The 21,025-nt window shown below is 34.0% G+C and overlaps 2 protein-coding genes across 2 annotated transcripts; one reads left to right on the top strand and one right to left on the bottom strand.

Annotated features, from left to right (window-relative positions):
* Positions 1–11,583: 11,583 nt before the first annotated feature.
* On the top strand, positions 11,584–11,951 carry LOC133334793 (UPF0184 protein CG14818). The gene is made up of 2 exons (XM_061543109.1): positions 11,584–11,682; positions 11,758–11,951. Exons 1-2 carry the CDS (start codon positions 11,607–11,609, stop codon positions 11,949–11,951), a joined length of 270 nt encoding a protein of 89 aa, XP_061399093.1. The 5' UTR covers positions 11,584–11,606.
* A 144-nt stretch (positions 11,952–12,095) lies between these two features.
* LOC133334792 (WD repeat-containing protein 18) lies at positions 12,096–13,515 on the bottom strand. Its single transcript, XM_061543108.1, has 2 exons — positions 12,754–13,515; positions 12,096–12,688 (listed from the first exon to the last, which is right to left on the bottom strand). Exons 1-2 carry the CDS (start codon positions 13,513–13,515, stop codon positions 12,131–12,133), a joined length of 1,320 nt encoding a protein of 439 aa, XP_061399092.1. The 3' UTR covers positions 12,096–12,130.
* Between the last annotated feature and the right edge of the window lie 7,510 nt (positions 13,516–21,025).

Here is a 21,025-nt window from a genome sequence, read left to right as displayed (position 1 = left end):
ATTATTTTTTACATTTTAACGCAACAACAACAACAAAATGAAAATAATAATATATTAATAAAGAGACAACAACAATGACCAATTTATATTAAAACCAGATCGTTTTACCCAAGAAATATGTAAAGAAAAAAAACCAATTACATTTATATAGAACAAAAAACAAGATCCAGAAGAAATTAACAAAGAAACGTAACGTAAAATATACACAATAGCTATACTCAAAACTTAGTATAACGTAAACGATAAACTAAACTCAAAACTAATAAAACTATGCTAAACTAAACCAAAAAAAAAACTCCCCCATAAACTAAAACGATTAACAATTAAATAGAAAAAAATAAATAAAAAATAACATTAAATTAAAAATTAACTAAAAGTATAGAAAATAGAATTTAAAACTAAAAAAAAAATACTAAAATAAACATATTAAATAACTCAATAGTAAAATAAAACAACTTAATATAAAATTAACTTAAGCAAATCAGAACCATGTAAATTTATAATAAAAATAAAACTAAATTGTATTGTTATTTATTATTTAAAAAAAAAAAAAAACAACAAAACATATGAAAAACCAAAAAAAAAACAAATAACAAATACAAGACCGAAAAACTGAACATAATAATTAAATTTAAGATTTAAAAGTGTTTTGCAAAAAGCTTTAAAAATTAGGGTGCCTAAATTTGCTAAAATATTAGTACTTAAAACAAAATATAAAAAAAAAAACAAAATAATTATCATAACAAATTACAGAACATACACTTACATTATTACGAAAAAATGAATAGTTAACTTCTACAAATTTGAATTCTTCTTGTATATTTTAATGTAACATAAATGACAGGTGATATTTTTCTTTTTGACATTTTGATTAGTTGTGAGTGTTGGGTTTCAGCTGTCAATTCAAAACTCCAGAAGAAATGTAAATTACATAACGCTTTTTATGAATATACGTACCTCTTCAGTCAAAACAACTTATACTCTAAAGGGCTAAACAGAATGTTCGCGTTGAGCGTTTTTTGTTATCTAGTTAACGCACGCAAAAAGTTAAAATATATTTAACTCCGAAGCGCAGCGCACATCAACTTCGAGCGTTTGTGTTATCGTTTCCTTGTGGTAGTTGTATTTTTGATAACATATAACGCAACGGAAGGCTCAACGCGAGCATTCTTAAATGAAAAGTTTTCTTAAAAGAGATTTGATGTAAATATAGACATCATCCAACAACCATCTGCACTTATGAGTCGTTCGAAGAATCTACTAGATTTTACTATTTTCTTCGATATCATAAAAGAAAATTCGTTATCGTAGTAAAATGTATAGATTCATTGCAATACGGGAAGAGAGCATGATGCAATAATAAAGTGATGTATCAAAACAAAAACCTTTGTTTTTGTCTCGACCATCTGTCAAATTTTTCCTTATAATATTTTACATGGTTGACAACATACGCACTTTGACAGATAATCGGGACATCAGCTGCGGTAAATGGACTACCTACTTATTGTGCCATGGGAAGAGACCAATTATCTTAATTTATGTGGCAAGTACCGAGGCCTATTAATAAGGTAATCCCGAGAGAACAGCTGGATATCAGTGGCTTCTCAAGTTTGCTGTCAGAATTCATTATTGTGAATTAACTTCCATTACGAAAACGTAAACAAACTCATTTTTTACATTACTCTTGAAAAAACAGCTGATTTTCGCTAGCTGGATGACTTTATTAATATATCTTGACTTTGTTTACGTTTTCGTAATGGAAGTCAATTCACAATAATGAATGTTGACAGCAAACTTATTGTCATATGTGCAGTCAATTTTTTTCTATACCTACGTCATTATTTATGTACGTCAACATTTGTACTTTACATACATATGTTACTTTAATTTTAATTCAATGTATTTCCTTCCACCAATTTAACTTCATTTCTTCGAGATATTTTCTATCAGAAATGTAGTGTAGTAGTAAAGAAATACAAGGCCTGTAAATAAGGTCATCCAGAGAGAACAGCTGGATATCAGCTGCCATTCAAGTTTGCTGTCAAAATCCATTATTGTGTATTGGCTTCCATTATGAAAACGTAAACAAAGTCAAGACCTATTAATAAGGTCATCCAGCTAGCGAAAATCAGCTGTTTTTTTTCAAGAGTAATGCAAAAAAAATGAGTTTGTTTACGTTTTCGTAATGGAATTCTGAAAGCAAATGAATTATGAATTCTGAAAGCAAACTTGAGAAGCCACTGATATCCAGCTGTTCTCTCTGGATGACCTTATTAATAGGCCTCGCTACTTGCCACATAAATTAAGATAATTTTGTTTTGATACATCACTTTTGGTCTGTTCCCGTACTGCAATGAATCTATACTTTTTACTACGATAACGAATTTTCTTTTATGATATCGAAGAAAATAGTAAAATCTAGTAGATTCTTGCAGTGCTGGAACAAGCCAAATGTTAACGGAGTTATTTCATAATAACTCCTCATTTCTTTGTCATTTTCGTGATAATTGGCAATATCTCTGAAAGAATTCTGAGCTGAATTTTGTTATATATATATAATTAATATTAAATGTTTTAAAACAAACCATATTTATGTGCATTTATACTTTAAAGTGAGAGATATCTATTCGAATTATTAAAATATTTGCCAGCTACGTGAAATTAGAAATGTGTATGTATACGTAAACAAACATCAGCTGATTGACTTAATTTTAGTACTAGTCTAAACCGCTAGGATTTATTGTGCCGATTGATTGATTTGAGTACGAAATCCACTCGACGTAAACGCTATGGATTTGACATTTGAGATCGAGTGGATTTCGTTAATCTAGACACTCTTTAACATTCAGTAAGTTCTCCGTGTAAAACTGTCAAACAAGTTCTCTTCACTCTCTTTTAAGTGGCCCACACACGTCAAACATGTTCGTTCGATCGGTGTGAATCGAAGCAATGTTTGACGTGTGTGGTACGGTGTTCACACCGATTTGCCGGTGCGCACACCGTTCGAAAGAAATTAAAAATTTTTAATTTTTCGTTGTGCGACGCGCACATGTTTGAAGTCTGTGGCCTGGTGTGTGGATATTTTCTCATTTGTTGAGAAATTTCGTGCGGATCAGCGGAAAAATGCAATACATATGTATTTGGAAGATTTTTTGATGTTTTTACACATATTCTACTGTGTGGCAAATAAAAATGTTTTTCCCGGAATAAAATAAAAGTATTTAATACATTTATATTAAATAAAAATATTTCGTCTATTTCCGTCATCACTATCGCGGTTCATCTTCACGCTTCAAAAATAAATATGAAATGAAGTTTAATAGATCCGTTTGACGTGTGTGGGCTAGGAGCTTCACACCGATCGAACGCACATGTTTGAGGTGTGTGGCCCACTTTACTGGACTTTGGAGTAAACAGACAATATCACAGATACAGCTGATAATGAACATAACGTCTCATACTATGTTTACATGGCATAATTACACAAGGTAGTCTCATGCAGACATATGATTCCAATTTTTTCATTATTTTACTTTTGACAACTTTCAGCTTTCAAAATTTAAATGGAAAAATCCCCCTTCGAAATGTACGCACAACACGTGTCCAGTGGCAATAATTACAAAATATTTAATATCTTGAAGTTCCCAGCCTCTATAATCTAGATCTTAAGAGCAATATTAATCAAAAAAAAAATTGAGATATTTATTAGCAGAAAATATAAATTCGTCATGCATACAATTTTATGGAATATATTTTTCATACCATTTGAAATTGATAGATGAGTTTCAAATTAAAAAGGGTTGCCATTATTAATTTCTCAAATGAGACTACCTTCTGTAATTATGTCGTGCTATGTTTACATCAAATTGGTTTAAAAAAACTCTGCCATATAAACCGAGTATTTTACTTAAACATATGGTCAGCTCCATGGCACAATAAATAGGAAGTCCATTAAGCGCAGCTGATGTCTCGATTTACTATCAAAGTGTGTAATTTCTACTTGAATTCGATATGCAGTGTTGCCAACCATGTGGAATATTATAAGGAAACATTTGACAGATGGCCGAGACAGAAAAATATGGTTTTTGTTTTGATACATGACCTTATTATTGCATCGTGGTCAGCTTTAAAACGTGCAAGAGTGCACAATTTTTTTCTGCAATAACAATTTGCTTCTTTATGATATCCAAAAAAATGATAAAATAATTGAAATAAAATAATATGGATTAAATAACACCTGTCATTTATGTTATAATTACTAAACATAAACGAATAATGACATTCTTAAATGTCAGAATCTGCAATATATTCCAGAATTCGCATTTTTGCTTAGACTAGCAAATCTGGCAAAAATGTCGTCAAATTTCAGAGAGTCAAAACTGTCTACGTCTCATATTTAATTTGAATTTTAGAAACTTCAAACTATGTGTATAGTTAACACTGATCACTTAACAAAAAATCAATTTCAAAAAAATTGCATTTAAACATGCTATCATCATATAGGAAAAAGTCAATAAATATGTTCTACTTTGAATAGGGATCATATGATTTAATGATGATTTTCATTTCTTATTTAATTATATCAACTAAATTATATAATCTCTGTAAAACACATTGTGTGTAAATGTTCTCTATGTCTCAAAAAAACTCAATGAATAGTTAATGGGTCTTTCAGATACTCGGTAATCAGCTGTTCTAAAGAAACTAAACTGTTTTGATTAAATAGTTACACTAAACTAACCAGGGAACTGAATAATGTAACCCAGTTGGAATAGTGAGGGTTTGTGTAATACAACTGTCAAAATAAATCGTCATTTAAATTGTCAAACATGGCATCATCAGCTGCGCTAAATGAACTATCATTTAGCGCTGCTGATGACTTGATTAAATGTCAACGTGTGTAATTTCTACTTAAATTCGATGTGCAATGTTGCCAACCATGTGAAATATTATATGGAAAAATTTGACAGATGATCGAGATAAAAACAAATGTTTTTGTTTTCATACATCACCTTGGGTTCGTTCGTTTACTTTCCCAGTAATATTTACTCAGTAAGAATTTGCAGAGAGTAAATACGAATTTTTCCTTTTCAAGAGAGAAAACTGCAAAAAGTAAACGAACAACATCCAGTAAAAAGATTGTTTCGACACAGCTGATTAAAACAACAAACAAATTGGCGCAAACTAAAAAACAGCATTTGTATTAGAAAAATGGATAACAAGCGGAAAATTGATGTTGTTTGTTCCCCACAAACATTTAAAAGGGTTGTGACCTGTTATTCCTGTATCTGCAAATGCATATGGGGGTGGACATAACCGATGGTGTTCCAGACATGTTAGGGATGCACACTTTTTTGTTTGGATTTGGAACCTAAAAAATCGTTCGCCAATTACTCTTGTATTACCTTATTTTTAAATACTTGCGTTTTCTTCATCCATTTTGGTATTTAATGATACAAAATCAAAATAAAATTCACAAAACAATCAATATTCTTGAGAACAATTTTTTGTTTGTTTACAAAACATAACAAAACAGCTGATTATATATCAGCTGATGGTACAAGAAAATTCTTACTGAGTAAATTTTCCTTGTAAAAATTTGCAAATACTCAGTAACACAACTGTCAAATCTGCTCTCTCAATTCACTCTCTTTTACTGGACTTTTGGGTGAACGAACAACATTTTGTAAAAATTTGTACAAATTCGTACAAATTATTGAGTAAACGAACGAACCTCTTATTATTGCATCATGGTAGGAATTTTCAATTTATAAGGGAGTATCAGAGTCATACTTGTATTTGGACGCCGTTCTCCTTTATTTTTTCAAGCCTGAAAGTCCTCTTAAACAGTTTCAAGGTTTACAAACACATATTTCAAAGAAGTGAGGCATTACATCTTTATTGACTTTTGACAACATTAACCTTAAACCTATGAAGATCGAAATTATTATTATTATTTCAAGTAGTTAAACAAAAAAAGAACATAGAAAACAACATAACAAGAAACAATTATAAGCAAACACTAACACTAAACAAAATACTATATTAAATACTAAAATTATTAGTTAAATTGTTACGGTTATTATTATTACAAAATATCTTCACGAAAATAAAACTGAAAACAACAACCCCCTCCCCCCAAAAAAAACTCCCCTAAATGAGTAATTGTAATTTAATAAATAAACAAAAATAAAAAATACGAAAGTAGATCAAGACTAACTGATATAGAAATTAATTAAATATATGGCTTTGTATAGCATTCAAAATGAAACGAATTCAAATTATGTTCTTTAAAATAACAACCACAACAACAATTTTATGAAATACGATTTAAAAACAAACAAAAATGCCCTCTCACATAAGAAACCAAAAAATAAATTCATCGGGCGCCAATAAGAATCATTGAAATTAATATTCAATAACATAAATGAATCAATAAGAAAATAACAAAAAAACAATTAGGTGTAATTATTATTATTTATTAAAAATAAAAATTAGTTTCATTAAATAAATTATGAAAAAATAAAAACAAAATAAAAAAACTAAAACAATTAATAAAAAAAACAACACAAAAAATAACAAAAGAAAACGAAAAAATTTACATAAAATAATTATTTGGGATTTGTTATTTTCTTTTCGGGAGTAAAGTGAGAGGTAAGTTTATTTTGTTGGTTATGAAATTTAAATGTTCGTAAAACATGATGTATATAGAATATACATACACATTATATTTATTTGACATATAGGCAAAGGAAGTGGCAAATGAAACACACCGGGTTAACATAATCCAGTTAAATATAAACGTACTACATATTATACAGGCTTGGTATAGATCATGGCACAATAAATAGGTAGTCAATTTAGCGCAGCTGATGACTTGATTAAGTTCGTAATTTCTGCTTGAATTCGATGTGCAATGTTGCCAACCATGTGAAAATGTTGATAGACAGAAAAAAACAAAGGTTTTTGATTTGATACATCACCTTATTATTGTATCATGGTATAAATCATGGTACAATAAATAGGTAGTCCATGTAATGGACTTTTTTCAATTTCAAAAAAAAAAATAAATATAACGCTTTTCCCGTTCATCAAAAACTTTTTTCTCGCATGCGATTTTGTTTTGTTTACATTACTGAACATGTAAATCGATAACGCTTATTGATCAGAACACTGACAAACAAATTTTGACATCATTCTGAGACCACGCTAAAAATTTCAGAGGAACTTCCTTTTCCAATTTTACCAGCCAACAGGAGCAGTCGTACCAAAAAATATACAGTTTATTTTAATCTTCAAAATCATTAAAATTAAAATAACACCATTCAACACGGCCTAGTATCTATTGGTCTCATATTGTCAGACTCATAGACTGTGGATACAATCAATATCCAGTGTCCAAATTGACAAAACCAGGAAGATCTTGAATGATAGTGTGTTACTTAGTTGCCACGAATTGCCTAAAAATTGTCTCTAAATCATACATTGATCTGCATTTCATCTCTATCGGACCACCCTATGGTTGTGCGGAGCTGCAAAACCTAGAAGGCAAAATCTGCAAACCTAGACTAGAGAGACAATTACACAATTCGAAAGCAACCAAAAAGAAATAATACAAATTAACTCTAAAAGGCCTGCAAATTATCAACCTTCAAATAACCTGTGTGGTCCACAGAAGTAATAAGCAAAATTCATTCAAATACCATGTTTCGAGATGTTGTCTTCCACTTGATCTCTCCATATTATTCGTGGACTTCCCCTTCTGCGTGAACCATCAGCTGGTTCGCTTTTATATGCCTTTAGGATGGGGTATCTTTATCCATTCTCACAACGTAGTCGCTACAGCTCAATACGTCTAAAAATGCCTATGTCCGAGAATAGCTGGTACAACTCATTAAAGTATATATATCCTCATTAGCCATAAAGCTGAGGGCCTAAAAATTAATACTTACTTAGCTTAGCTGTTCCATAAGCCGAAAAAAATATTTTCAGCCACGTCGGCCTTGTGCGCAACTCATCCAATTCGAAATACCATGTTTCGAGATGTTGTCTTCCACTTGATCTCTCCATATTATTCGTGGACTTCCCCTTCTGCGTGAACCATCAGCTGGTTCGCTTTTATATGCCTTTTGGGCTGGGGTATCTTTATCCATTCTCACAACGTAGTCGCTACAGCTCAATACGTCTAAAAATGTCCGAGAATAGCTGGTACTCATGGTTCATTCGACGGCGATATTCATCGTCAACGCAGATCGGCCCATAGATCACTCGGAGAATTTTTCTCTCAAAAACTCCAAGAGCTGCCTCATCTGGTTGCGCAAGTACCTATGCTTCAGATCCATATAACAGGACGGGTAGTATCAGCGCCTTGTAGAGTGTGAGTTTGGTCTGGCGGCAGGTGGCCTTGCTTTTGAGTTGTTTGCTCAGACCATAGTAGCATCTTTTGGACAACATTATCCTTCTCCGAATTTAAAACTGATATCATTCGTTTTGTTTATGGCGGTACCAAGGTATATAAAATCTTTGACTACCTCGAAGCTGTAGTTATCAAGTTTCACAGTCTACTGGACGTCTTGCGCGTTGATACCATCATCTTGGTCTTCTCGCCGTTTACTGCCAGATCCACTTTGGCAGACTCCTCCTCAATTTGTTCAAAGGTGGCTGTTAACGCTCTCAATTTTCGGCCCATTATGTCGATGTCATCGGCGTAGGCGAGCAACATGTGTTGTTTGGTGTACAGAGTGCCATTTCTGTTCACCTTTGCCTTTCGTATGACCTTTTCCAGCTGGATGTTAAAAAGCTCACACGACAAACTGTTACCTTGTCTGAATTCTCGTTCGGTATTAAAGGGCTCCGAAAGGTCCTTTCCGACTTTAACTGCTGATCTTGTGCCAGCTAAAGTTACCCTGCATAGGCGAATTAATAATGCAGGAATGCAGAATTAAGACATGGCTTTAAACACCTCTGATGTTTTTCATGGGTTTTTTCCAGAATTTGCAGAGTGAAAATCTGGTCAATGATGGATTTGCCAAGTCTGAAGCCGCATTGGTATGTTCCAATAATGTCATTGACCATTTTCTTCAGTCGTTCACACAGCATACTGTGTGATAGCACTTTATATGCGATGGGAAGGAGACTTATTCCTCCATAGTTGGCACATATTCACCGTCATCGCAGATCGTCCCATAGATCTTTCGGAGGATTTTTCTCTCAAACAATCCAAGAGCTGCCTCACCTGCTTGCGTAAGTACCCATGCTTCAGATCCATATAATGCTCTCAATCTTCGAACCATGTCGATGTCATCAGCATAATGGTATGCATTTATCCTGCATAGCCGTATTAATTTTGCAGGAATGCCAAACGCAGACATGGCTTTATACACCTCTGAACGGATAGGGCTGTCGAATGCGGCTTTATAGTCGACGAATAGGTGGAGTGTGTCGATGTGTTTTTCGTGGGGTTTCTCCAGGATTTTCAGAGTGAAAATCTGGTCAATGATGGATTTACCAGGTCTGAAGCCGATTGGTATGGTCCAATAATGTCATTGACCATTGGCTTCAGTCGTTCGCACAGTACGCTGGATAGCACTTTATATGCGATGGGAAGGAGACTTATTCCTCTATAGTTGGCACATATCGCCTTGTCTCCTTTTTTGTGTAAGGGACACAGGATGCTGAGGTTCCAATCATTAGGCATGAATTCCTCTAGCCAAATTGTACTAATTAGCTGGTGCATGCTCCTTACCAGCATCTGACCACCAGTCTTGAATAGTTCGGCCTGCAACCCATCGGCAACTGTTGCTTTATAATTCTTCAGCCGATTGATTGCTATTCTGACCTCATCTTGGCTAGCTGGTATACACTCTATACCGTAATATATTATTGGTCTAGGGGTATCCTCTTCACCGCTACTATTTGATACCAGAAGTTTATGAAAATGCTTCTTCCAAATCCTCAGCACGCTAGTATCTGTCACCAGATTTCCTTCGTCATGTCTGTACCAAAGCCTTCGGTTTGGTGTTTTACTCGTTGGTAAAACTTCCGGACTTCATTCTGACTCCTGAACATCTCGATTTGCCCACGCTCACGTTTTTCTTGCTCTTTCTTATTTTTTTTCTGAACAAACGTTTCACCTCTCTCCTTTTCTCCCGATAATTCTCCATCGCATTACGTGTGGCTACTGTCCGCAGTGTTGCCTTATCGCTGCGTTTTTCATATCAGTAGCATTACGAGACTCCTGATCGTACCACGGGTTTCTTTTTGGTACCCAAGTGTTACTTTTGCTGCAGTTTGTAGGGAGTGGGCAATTCTCTGCCATTGAGCTTCAAGCAGTTGGGTAAGTTCAGTGGAGTAAGCTTCTGCTATCTGTTGTGTTTGAAGCTTTTCGACGTCGAGTTTCCGTGTTACATTAGATCGCACATTTGCTGCTACATTAAGACGAGTGCGAACCTTGGCTGCTACAAGGTAGTGGTCCGAATCGATATTCGCTCCTCGGATCGTTCGAACGTCTAAAACACTGGATGAATGCCTTCCGTATATCACAACGTGATCGATTTGATTTCTTCTTCTTCGATCGGGAAAAATCCAAGTGGCCTTGTGTATATCGAGATGCTTGAATCTGGTGCTGCTTGTAGGCGCTCGTAAAATATGTCTTTGGTCTGCTCATTTTTGCCTTCGGTCGGAACATGGGCGCAAATTAGACTAATGTAGAAGAATTTCGCTTTTATACCGATTATAGCAATTCGGTTGACATTTTATATATATTTAAATGAGAAAAAACAACAAATAAAAACATTTTTTGGAAACCGAATTGTCTTGTATAGACGCATGGAGCAAGTTCAAAAGAGAACGATAAAAATTGCCGCGAGTAAACTCGCCTAATATAAATCAGGACTAAGACAATAATATCGGCCATGTACTTCTTGAGTACATCCGCCAAAACGAAAACTGCGCATGTTCTGTACAACGTGCGCACTTTCTAAGTGCAGATTTGCAGATCGTAGTCCATTATTCCTTTGCGGCAGTAGCCAACACTAGGGGGTTTGGTTTTCTTTTTCGTTTCTTTTTCATAGTTTACCGAATGTGGGCAACTAACCCGACCCCTCAACCCATTTCTTTATAGTTCTTATGGGTGAACTCGCTACACATATTAGCTCGCCATTTCAACGGGTGATGAAGGTAGCTAGTCCAGGTGACACGGAAGGGAGGTCAGTTTGCACAATTGTGAAAGAGGGACCAAGAGAAGCCTGAGCTTTGTCATCTCAAAGCCAATTAGAGCCGTTGTTTGTAACAATAATCCCCCTACGTCTCCCAAAACAATACACACAAATACAAAAAATGTGTACTTTGATTTGATAGAGCAAGCTTCCTTTAAAAAATGTTAATCAAATAGTAGCAATGTCCTACATTGTAGTAATTATATCATGGTATTACGTTAATCCCAATTGCCAACATATTTACATCTACGGCTTAAATTAAGAATCACCCTAAGCACAGTCAATTAATATCGAATGATTGCACACATCCATCTCTGATGCAAAACCAACTGAACACAGTTCTACAAAATGACATTCAATCTGACAGCAGTCAGGTGACAATATGAAAACATGAACATGTCGCCCAAAAACAATGATGATCCTTCCGAGAATCCTAGAAACAATGTCGAGGATGCTGATATTCAAGGTAAATAAATTCCACACAGGATAACTGCTTAAACCCAACAATAATAACATGTTTCCCTCCTTCATTTTGTTGCAGAGATGGAGGCCGTAAACGACAGCCTGGATGAGCTAAGTTCGGCATTGGATTTCTTTGAACAGCGGACGGACAATATTATTGAGCAACTGAAAGAATTGCTACATTCGAATCGTGAAATACGACAAGAGCTGGCAATGGAAAATGCCACATTCGGTGTAGATAATTTGGATGTACAAGAGCAGAAAGATGAGTAGGAAATGTGTACAAATAAAAAAATACAAAAGACAAAGTATTAAATATGGGTGATTTGTTTGTTTGTTTATTTTATCAATAAAAATAAAGTAGTTGTTGAAAAAACAGTTTACGAGTCAAAATGTTATAATTGAGTAGAGGAGAATATACAAAAATTATATTTACAATACTAAAACTTAATCTATTTACGTTTTTGAGCGCGTAACAATTGTTTGCTGGAAACTTCAAAAAGTTTCTTATTTATGTGGCGCAGTCTATCGATTTCTTGGCGCAAGGCCTTTAATTCTTCTTTGTCTTCGGATTTTGTGTCTGTGGTTGTAGTCAGGACCCCTGAGCTTGTTAATGGGTATGCACTAGGTGATGCTTGCGATAATTGTCTTGTGGTGTTATAATCACATTCATCATCAAATGTATTGGAATCAACCATAACTTCGATGGGCATTTCCTCAGCACCTTCCGGATCAATCATACGTTTTAAACTGGCTGAAAAAACTAATGGTTGTTTGTGTTCGGGATTAAAGATGGCAGGATTGGTAAGTTTCAAATGAAGATTTGTAATGGCTCCCTTAAATGTTAATGTCTTCAACAATTGCCTACTGGATATATTCCATACAAGCACTTGGCTATCGCTGGCTCCCGATACCAATGTCTTGCCATCAGCAGATAATGCTAAACAATTTACTACACTGGGTTTGGTGTGACCAATGAATTGTTTTGGAGCCTCTTCAAAATGATATTCCTGAAAATAGATACAAATTTACTTAAAAAGCGGCCCATATAAAAAATCAACACAATTAAACTCACCTTCACTCTGGGCACATCATTAATAAAGAAATCGAAAATACTTCCAGAATTTGTGCCCACAAACACTTGAGTTTCCAATGCATTTACCGTCACACTTTGTAGACCCTCAGCAAAGACAACACTCAAGAGCAGAGTTCCACTATTCAAATCGTATATTTTACACGAACGATCTAGGGAAACGGTAAACATATATCCCCTCATACCACCAGTACCAACATAAACATCTGTCACAGGCAATCCATGATCATTGAAGGTGTACAATGGAGCCAAATTTTCCTCATGTGCCACCACACGTGTAAGATTCCACACCAAAACTGCACCATCCTTACCGCAACTTACAAAATGTGATCCGTCACTGGTGAACTTAACACAGGTCACAGTCTGATAATGTTTTGACAGTGTATTCATCATACGACCTGTCAAAACATGCCATACATAAAGGGTTTCCTGTATACCAGCCACCATATAACTGCCATCGGGCGATAAAGCCAAAGCCGTAACTGTTCCCGGGACAACAAAACGTATGGCCGTCATTTGTTCCTGAGCATTTATGGGCCAAACATGTAACAGCGGTTTAGTTTGATTGCCAGCCACAATGTACTCGGAACGTAGAACCGAGAGGGTATGTAGAGCAGCACCACCTCCGCCTCCCTTATAATTCATTAAATTTGTACCGGTACGAAAATCCCATGCCGAGCAGGATAATTGATTATCGTTGGTGTTACTCACAAAGAGTACCTCCAGCGTATTGTTGGCAGCCATTTAATGGATTATTTTATTTAATTTTTTTACAAATTAAATGAAAAATTCTGCAACAAAGTGATAGAACTAAACTAAAACACGTGTGATTTGTTTTGATGCTTCTTCATCAAACAAATTGGCATTCACAGATAATTGATAACACGAAATTGTAGGGTAGCCCTACAGCCTGTCAAGCAGGCAGACAGAATTGAACTGTTATCACATTTAAATAAGTCCTGATTTAGATTAGGCGAGTTTACTTGCGGCAAGTCTTTGTTTGTTGGAGAGAGGGGCAAGGGGAATAGAAATGAAAAAAAATTGCTCGTACCGACAATTTTCTGGCAATTTGTTTTGTGTATTTCGTATTTGTTGACGTTTTATATATATTTAAATGTAAAAAAACAACAAATAGAAACATATTTTGGAAACCGAATTGCCTTGTATAGACGCATGAACCAAGTTCAAAAGAGAACGACAAGAATTGCCGCAAGTAAACTCGCCTAATCTAAATCAAGACTATATATATATATATATATCAAGCGTTATCCCTATCGTGGTTTCAAAAGTGTGGGATTTGAATTCGACATCTGTCATTTCAGTAGAAAGTTGAAATATAAAAACATACAACATGTGACAACAGTTGCAAATTTTGGTACAGTGTGGGTGAGTTGTACTTTTTCTTACAAAAACCGCGTTGCATCTCATTAGTATCACGATTTCGATTATGATTTAAAAAACATTGCCGCACAATGATTTAAATTTGTATGATAAATCATGTTAAATTCCGCCCGATTAAGAAAATAAACCCTGATGTGTGACTGTGTGTGTAATGTTTTGAAAAATATAACAAAATATATTTGAAAGTCGATTTGTTTCATGGCATAATTATACAAGGTATTCTCATGCAGTGATATGTTTCAAATGTTTTCATAAATTTGCCTTTGACAGTATTCGATTTCAAAATTTAAATGAAAATATCTTCATTCGCAAATTATGTGTTCAGTGGCAAAAATGTCTAAATAATTTATATTTTTAGATATTTTGAAGTACCTTGCCTCTAAAACTTATAAATAAAGGATGTAACAATCAGGTTAAATCTTGAGAGCAATGTTCATATTTACTAAATATAATTTGTTTAAATTATTAAAAATATTCCAATCGACATACATACATTTTTATGGAATTTATTTTTGTTATTATTTAAAATTGATAGATGAGTTCCAAATTAAAAAGGATTGTCATTATAAAATTCTCAAATGAGACTACCTTCTGACTTTATGCTATGGGATGAAACCATGGTACAATAATTACCAGGTTGCATGGTACAATTATTCAAGGTAAGCCATAGCTACTTAAAAATTAAAATTTTTTCCATATTGTGGCTTATTATGCCAAAGTCGTATACAAAATCTGTGACTGTGTATGTAATGTTTTGAAATGTGTAAAAAAGATATTCAATAATCCATTTGTTTATTCTGTCATTATAGCACACAACGTAGAGGTGCATTTTTTCTTTGGTGACAAAAGCTTTTATTTTTTTCATTCCAGTTATACAAAATAAACACAATGGACTTCGTTCTGACTTCACATTGCTTCTCCTTTCTAAATACCAGCATCTGGAACATGGCCTATAAATAAGGTCACCCAGGGAGACCACCAGGAAATCAATACCTCTCAAGTTTGCTGTCAAAATTCATTATTGTGAATTGACTTCCATTATGAAAACGTAAACAAAGTCGAAATTTTTGACATTAGACTTGAGAAGAAACAGCTGTTTTCCGATTTCGATTGCTACCTTGGTGACCTTATTAATAGATCTTGATCTGGAATAAACAGAAAGGACATCAACTTTTATATAGCCTGACATTTGGAATTGTCCTCTCGCTTAAAATCCCTTGACAATATGAGAGGTGGCATTCTTTCACTAGGTGTTATCAAAACTTAGTGAGTGTCACTGATCAAAAGAAGAAGAGCAAATTATTTAATTCGCCTCATCTGAACGTAAACAAAATAGCTTTTTATATTTATCAATAAATAAGAAAAGAGCAGATATTTAAACATTTTGAGAAATTAAGACTTTCAGCGAACTGTTGAAAGAGTAAGTGTAACAGAAACAACTGAGCATCATTTATCTCTTAAAGGAAGACAAATTTCTCTCGAGGAAATACCTCTAATGTCAAACCATCTGAAGAAGACTTTTAATTCCTGTTGAGCTTTAAATCATCTTCAGATAATATCAGAAAGAGGTAGGTAGGTACATATTCGCTCATTGAATATCCAAACAAACAAATGTCATATTGTTCTGCTTAATTATATTTTCCTCAGCAGACCAGATGATACATATCATTCATGCTGTCAAACTGCTGGCTAGAACATTTAAGATCAGAATGACTTATTTCGATTGACCTGTTGAAATGGGCCTTGATACAATTCAATATTATTTTATGTATTCAAGCGTCGGAGATCGGCTTAGATTGCCATGGATTGATCATTTACCAGGCTATAATAACGAAAATTTAAATACCTAAAGCGATATTTTAAGCTCTGACAGAATGGAATACCATATTACAGACGCTTAGGTAATGAAAATTATACCGGATCCTTGTAATATAGTATTCCTTTCTGTCAGAGGTTAAGTCAATGGAAGTTATCTGTTGTAAAAAATGTCTAAAACAGATGATAACGATCAAATTCCATTATGATTACGATTAAAAATCTCCGTTATTAATGTCATATTCACATGATGTCACAGTAGGCGAATTCGTACAATAGTCTTCCTTTGCTGTCAAGATTTTCTGTTGCAGGAAAACAACCTCTGATTATTGGTATTTTGAATACGGTATTTGAATTCAGAATGTTTCGGCGCGTTTATAGGGTAAACGCACCTAATTCCGGCATGTACCAATAGTCGGCATCTGTTGTATATAACTTCAAATAACTAAAAAATCCTATAACCAAATATGAAAAGTACCTTGAATAATCTTCAAAAATATTGCATCCTTTCTCCATGTAAAATTTCATCGAGCTAAGTACATTTATTCAGCCAAAATTCTGCATTTTGTCAATGAGGGAAAAAATTAGTGGGCATGTCGATATTAAAAGACTAGTAATTACATTAAAATTATATATTTTTCACAAGGAGCATTTTCGTAGTTTTAAAGAACATACAAGAGAACACTTTAGAATTTAAAATTATTAAAAAATATTTATATTTATAATATTTTTATCTATGCCGACCTTAGGAACAACAATTATTGAGGTTGTCCTATACTCGGCATATGGGTGAATAATTAACAGAATTTCGACCATTTTGGCTCAAAATTGGAAAAAATGTTATATAAGTACTCTAAATACCGATTCATTTATAAAAAAATCAGTATAGAATAGTTTTACATAATATAATACATGGTTTTAATCTTTAATTCCTTTAACCTCTGAAATGCGTTATTTAGCCATGCCGATAATTGGATAACAGGTTCCCAAAGTTGGCACCATGTTTTATAATTGTAATATTTTAATAAATAAAATTATTTTATATAATTTTTTTAATACAACACTGATTAAAACGTTCAATAATAATAATAATTTATTAATGCAAATACCAGAAAAATCGATTTAATATATAATTTTTGTTAAACTAAAATGCGACATGCCGACTATTGGAACATGTCATGCCGACAATTGGAAAAAAGTGCCGACTAATGGCACAAAGGCACCATTTTAACTAATTATCAATTTAATATACTTTAATATATATTAATTAAATACATTTTTATTGCATCGTGGAGTAAACAAAATTTCGAAACATATTAACCTAAATTCAATACCTATAAATTCAATAACCTATGTGGAATATGATCAAACGACCAATATTGAACATATTCTGCAAAAGGTATTGTTACGTTCTTGGACTTCACTTATTCCCGTGTAGACGTTGTTTTATTTCCCGATACAGTTCGTATCAAATAAAACGCGGGTTCTTTCAGATTACGATTATTACAATGACTTTATTCACACAACTTTACTTTGCACTTTACTTTACACGACGGTTTCAATTCGCGATCTGATTCACAACTGACAACTGCCTTTCCATTCCCTCTATTTATATGAGCCCTGCCTGTCGCTACAGAAGTTTCTAGACGATCTGGTAACACCTAGATCACGAACAATCTACCAATGCAACAAACACATTGAGTAACAATAACAACAACAAACTTACTGAGTGAACAATAACAACAACAAACTTGAGTAAACAAACTTACAATAACAACAACACATATACAGGCGAGGGAATAACAAAGAAAGAGGAATAACAACAACACATATACAGGCGAGGGAATAACAAAGAAAGAGGAATGACGTTTAACAAGAATTGTACGACAATAACAAAATAGAAAATGAAAGAGGAAATGGAAGGATGTAGAAAAATCTATACAGTGGTTGTTGTTGTGAAGTTATTCAAATAAACTGCGTAGTAGAAATTTACGTTACAATTCAAATTCTTAAATTAACGGAATTCATCTAAATTAACTTAAATCTAAAGTTATATTCGTAACAGTATTTTTTCCTCCGGAAACTCGAAATGCTTTCGTATAAAATATGTCGCTTAGAAAATGAGTCTAGAACATATAAAAAGTAAAGAAAATGGAGCGGAACATGTATTTCAAGGCTATGATAAAACATGAACCTATATCGAAAAATTGTCTGCGAAAAGCAACTCATTAGTTTGGCAAAAATCGCTAAAACCCTCAATATACCAAAAATGGGTTGGGACTTTTATATGGGAGCTATGTCGAAATACATATAAATCCATAACTAAAAATTTTCTCGAAAGAAGTTCAAGGAATCCGGCATAAAAATGCTTCGGTGGGAAATTTTACGAAAATAGGACTAGATATATATCGAAATCGATGTGATTAATAATTCCTACTTAGGTATTAATTTTAATTCTTCCCTTTCAGCACAGCATTTCGAACATTAAAAAGTAGCAAGAACAACAAACCACAACAATGAGAATTTGCAAACTTTGCAAGAAAAAAGAGGGACCACCCGGAACCGATACATTCTTTTCTGTACCACAAGATGATGCAACGCGAGCAATATGGAGTAAAATTTGTGGTGTAGAGCTTGCCAGAACGGTTAAAATATGTGCCGCTCATTTTCACAAGTCACAAATAATACACTCCGGTAAACATTTTGTATTGATGCGCAGTGCCTTACCACTTATGGGCAACCCAAATTTTAAACCCCAACCATCAAAACCTAGACGAGAAATTGGACAACCTATACCGCTTTTTGGCAAACCAGAATTTACTATGTAAAGTATATATATATATATAGTTAAAAAGCAAATTCAATTTTCTAATTATTGTAATTTATTTATAAATAGAAAACGTGTTTTAGTTCCTCAACCAATACAAACTAGCAAGAGAAAGAAAGTGGAAAAGGATCCACTGGCACTGCCCACTCAAAGTAACTCTTCAATTGTTGTTGATGACAGCGATGACAGTGACGGTGATAATTCAAATTGTAACGTACAACCGGTTGTACGAGGGGCACAAACGCAATATAAAATGTTCAGGGAACAAGGGACACAGACAAAGTATTTCCTTTTCATTCCCTTATTATAATTTTACAAGAAAACTATTTATCTTTCCTTTGTTTGTCTTGTAGTCCTATAGTCATTGCTGCCGACACTGAAAAATACACCGAACGGGTAAGAACACTGACCACTGAAAACAAAGATCTTAAAGCTGAACTTATCAAATGCAATTTGGCCATTCAAGCAATGAGTAAAATATTTACCGACAATCAAATAAGAAAATTAAAATCATTTAACAATGCGGTGAAATGGGAATGGCAAGATATTGCAAGTTCACTGTCATTGTACGCAACCGGACCGAGAGCCTATAAACATATGTATCGTAAAGGTTTTCCCATACCAACCGTATCATCGTTACATCGTTGGACTTCAACGTTAATACCAAAAGAAGGACTTCTCACGATGACGCTGGACTTGCTGAAACATGTCAGTTATATGTCAGAGGATGAGAAAATTTGCGTTCTCTCGTTTGATGAAATGCCCGTGACGGGAACCTATGAATATAAATGTAAAGATACTACAGTCGAAAAGGAAGCAAAATGGGTTAATGTTGTCTTAGCTAGCGGCTTGAAAACGTCATGGAAACAACCGGTATTTTTCGTATTCGATTGTAAAATTACCAAAGAAATACTATTGGAGATCATAAGGGCGCTATGTAATGAAGGTTTTCCCGTGGTGGGTATTGTCTGTGATATGGGACCAACCAATCGTGAGCTATTGAATCAATTCGAAATAACACCGAGTAAGTAGTTCAAGAAAGAGTTTTGAAATAAGAGTGGCGTTTTTTTTCTGGCATTGAAAGAAAAATGTTTGTCATTCATGGTTTTGCATTTCGTACATAAAATATTTTATTCATGAGATATACGAGGGCAGTTCGGAAAGTTCTTAGCCTAGCACAAAAATCGTGGTATAAACAGAAAAAAGTTAAGTGTTTTGGAAACTTTCATCTCTGGTATGAACACATGTTAAATTTTGTAAAATGTAAAAAAATTGCGGATGCGTCTTTTATATGAAGGAGTTGCCAGATCGAAACAAAATTTAACATGTGTTCATAACAGAGATGGAAGCTTCCAAAACACGTAACTGTTTTCTGTTTGTACCGCGTTTTTTGTGCTAGGCTAAGAACTTTCCGAACTGGCCTCTTATTTTTATACCCTTCACCACACTGCGGTATAGGGTATTATGTCTTTGTGCATATGTTCCTTTTTAGAATATGCATAGAATCACTTTCTGAGTCGATTTATGCATATCCGTCCGTCCGGTTGTTTGTCTATGTAAAATTGTAAACAAAGTACAGGTCGCATTTATGATTCGAATGATATGAGATTTTCACAGCTCATTTATGACCCATTGACGACTCGTATTGAAATTGAAGAAAAACGTTTCAGATTTAGATATAGCTCTCATATATACCTTAGTCCGATTTGATTCAAATGCTTCACCAAGCTGCTATCGTCTTGATTGAAACGCATGGCGTAATGAATAGGGTCCAGAATGACGTATATTAAGTTTCTTTGAAATTGATTCAGATTTCGATATAGCTCCCTTATATATTTTTCTTCGATTTTATGTAATTGACCCGACTGAAATAAAATTTTGCTTAGCGTAATGAATTGAGTCCAGAATGACGTATGTTAAGTTTCGCTGAAATCGTTTCAGATTTAGATATTGTTCCCATATATATTTTAGTCCGATTTTTGGACCACGCTTCTATGCTTTGTTCGATTAAGGCTAAATTTGGTATAGCGTAATGAATTGAGTCCAAAATGACGTATGTTCAGTTTCATTGAAATCGGTTAATATTTAGATATAGCTCCCATATATATCTAAGTCGGATTTTATGTAAACGGTGCACCAAACTCCAAGGCTAATTCGATTGAAACGAGATTTTGCACAGCGTAATTAATTGAGTCCAGAATGACGTATGTA

The sequence above is a fragment of the Musca vetustissima genome, unplaced genomic scaffold, assembly GCF_032173495.1.
Source record: "Musca vetustissima isolate MV318-11 ecotype Yass unplaced genomic scaffold, APGP_CSIRO_Mvet_v1 utg52381, whole genome shotgun sequence".
Lineage (NCBI taxonomy): Eukaryota > Metazoa > Arthropoda > Insecta > Diptera > Muscidae > Musca > Musca vetustissima.
The sequence above is the reverse complement of the archived record's forward strand: the minus strand, read 5'-3'. Positions and strand labels throughout refer to the sequence as shown.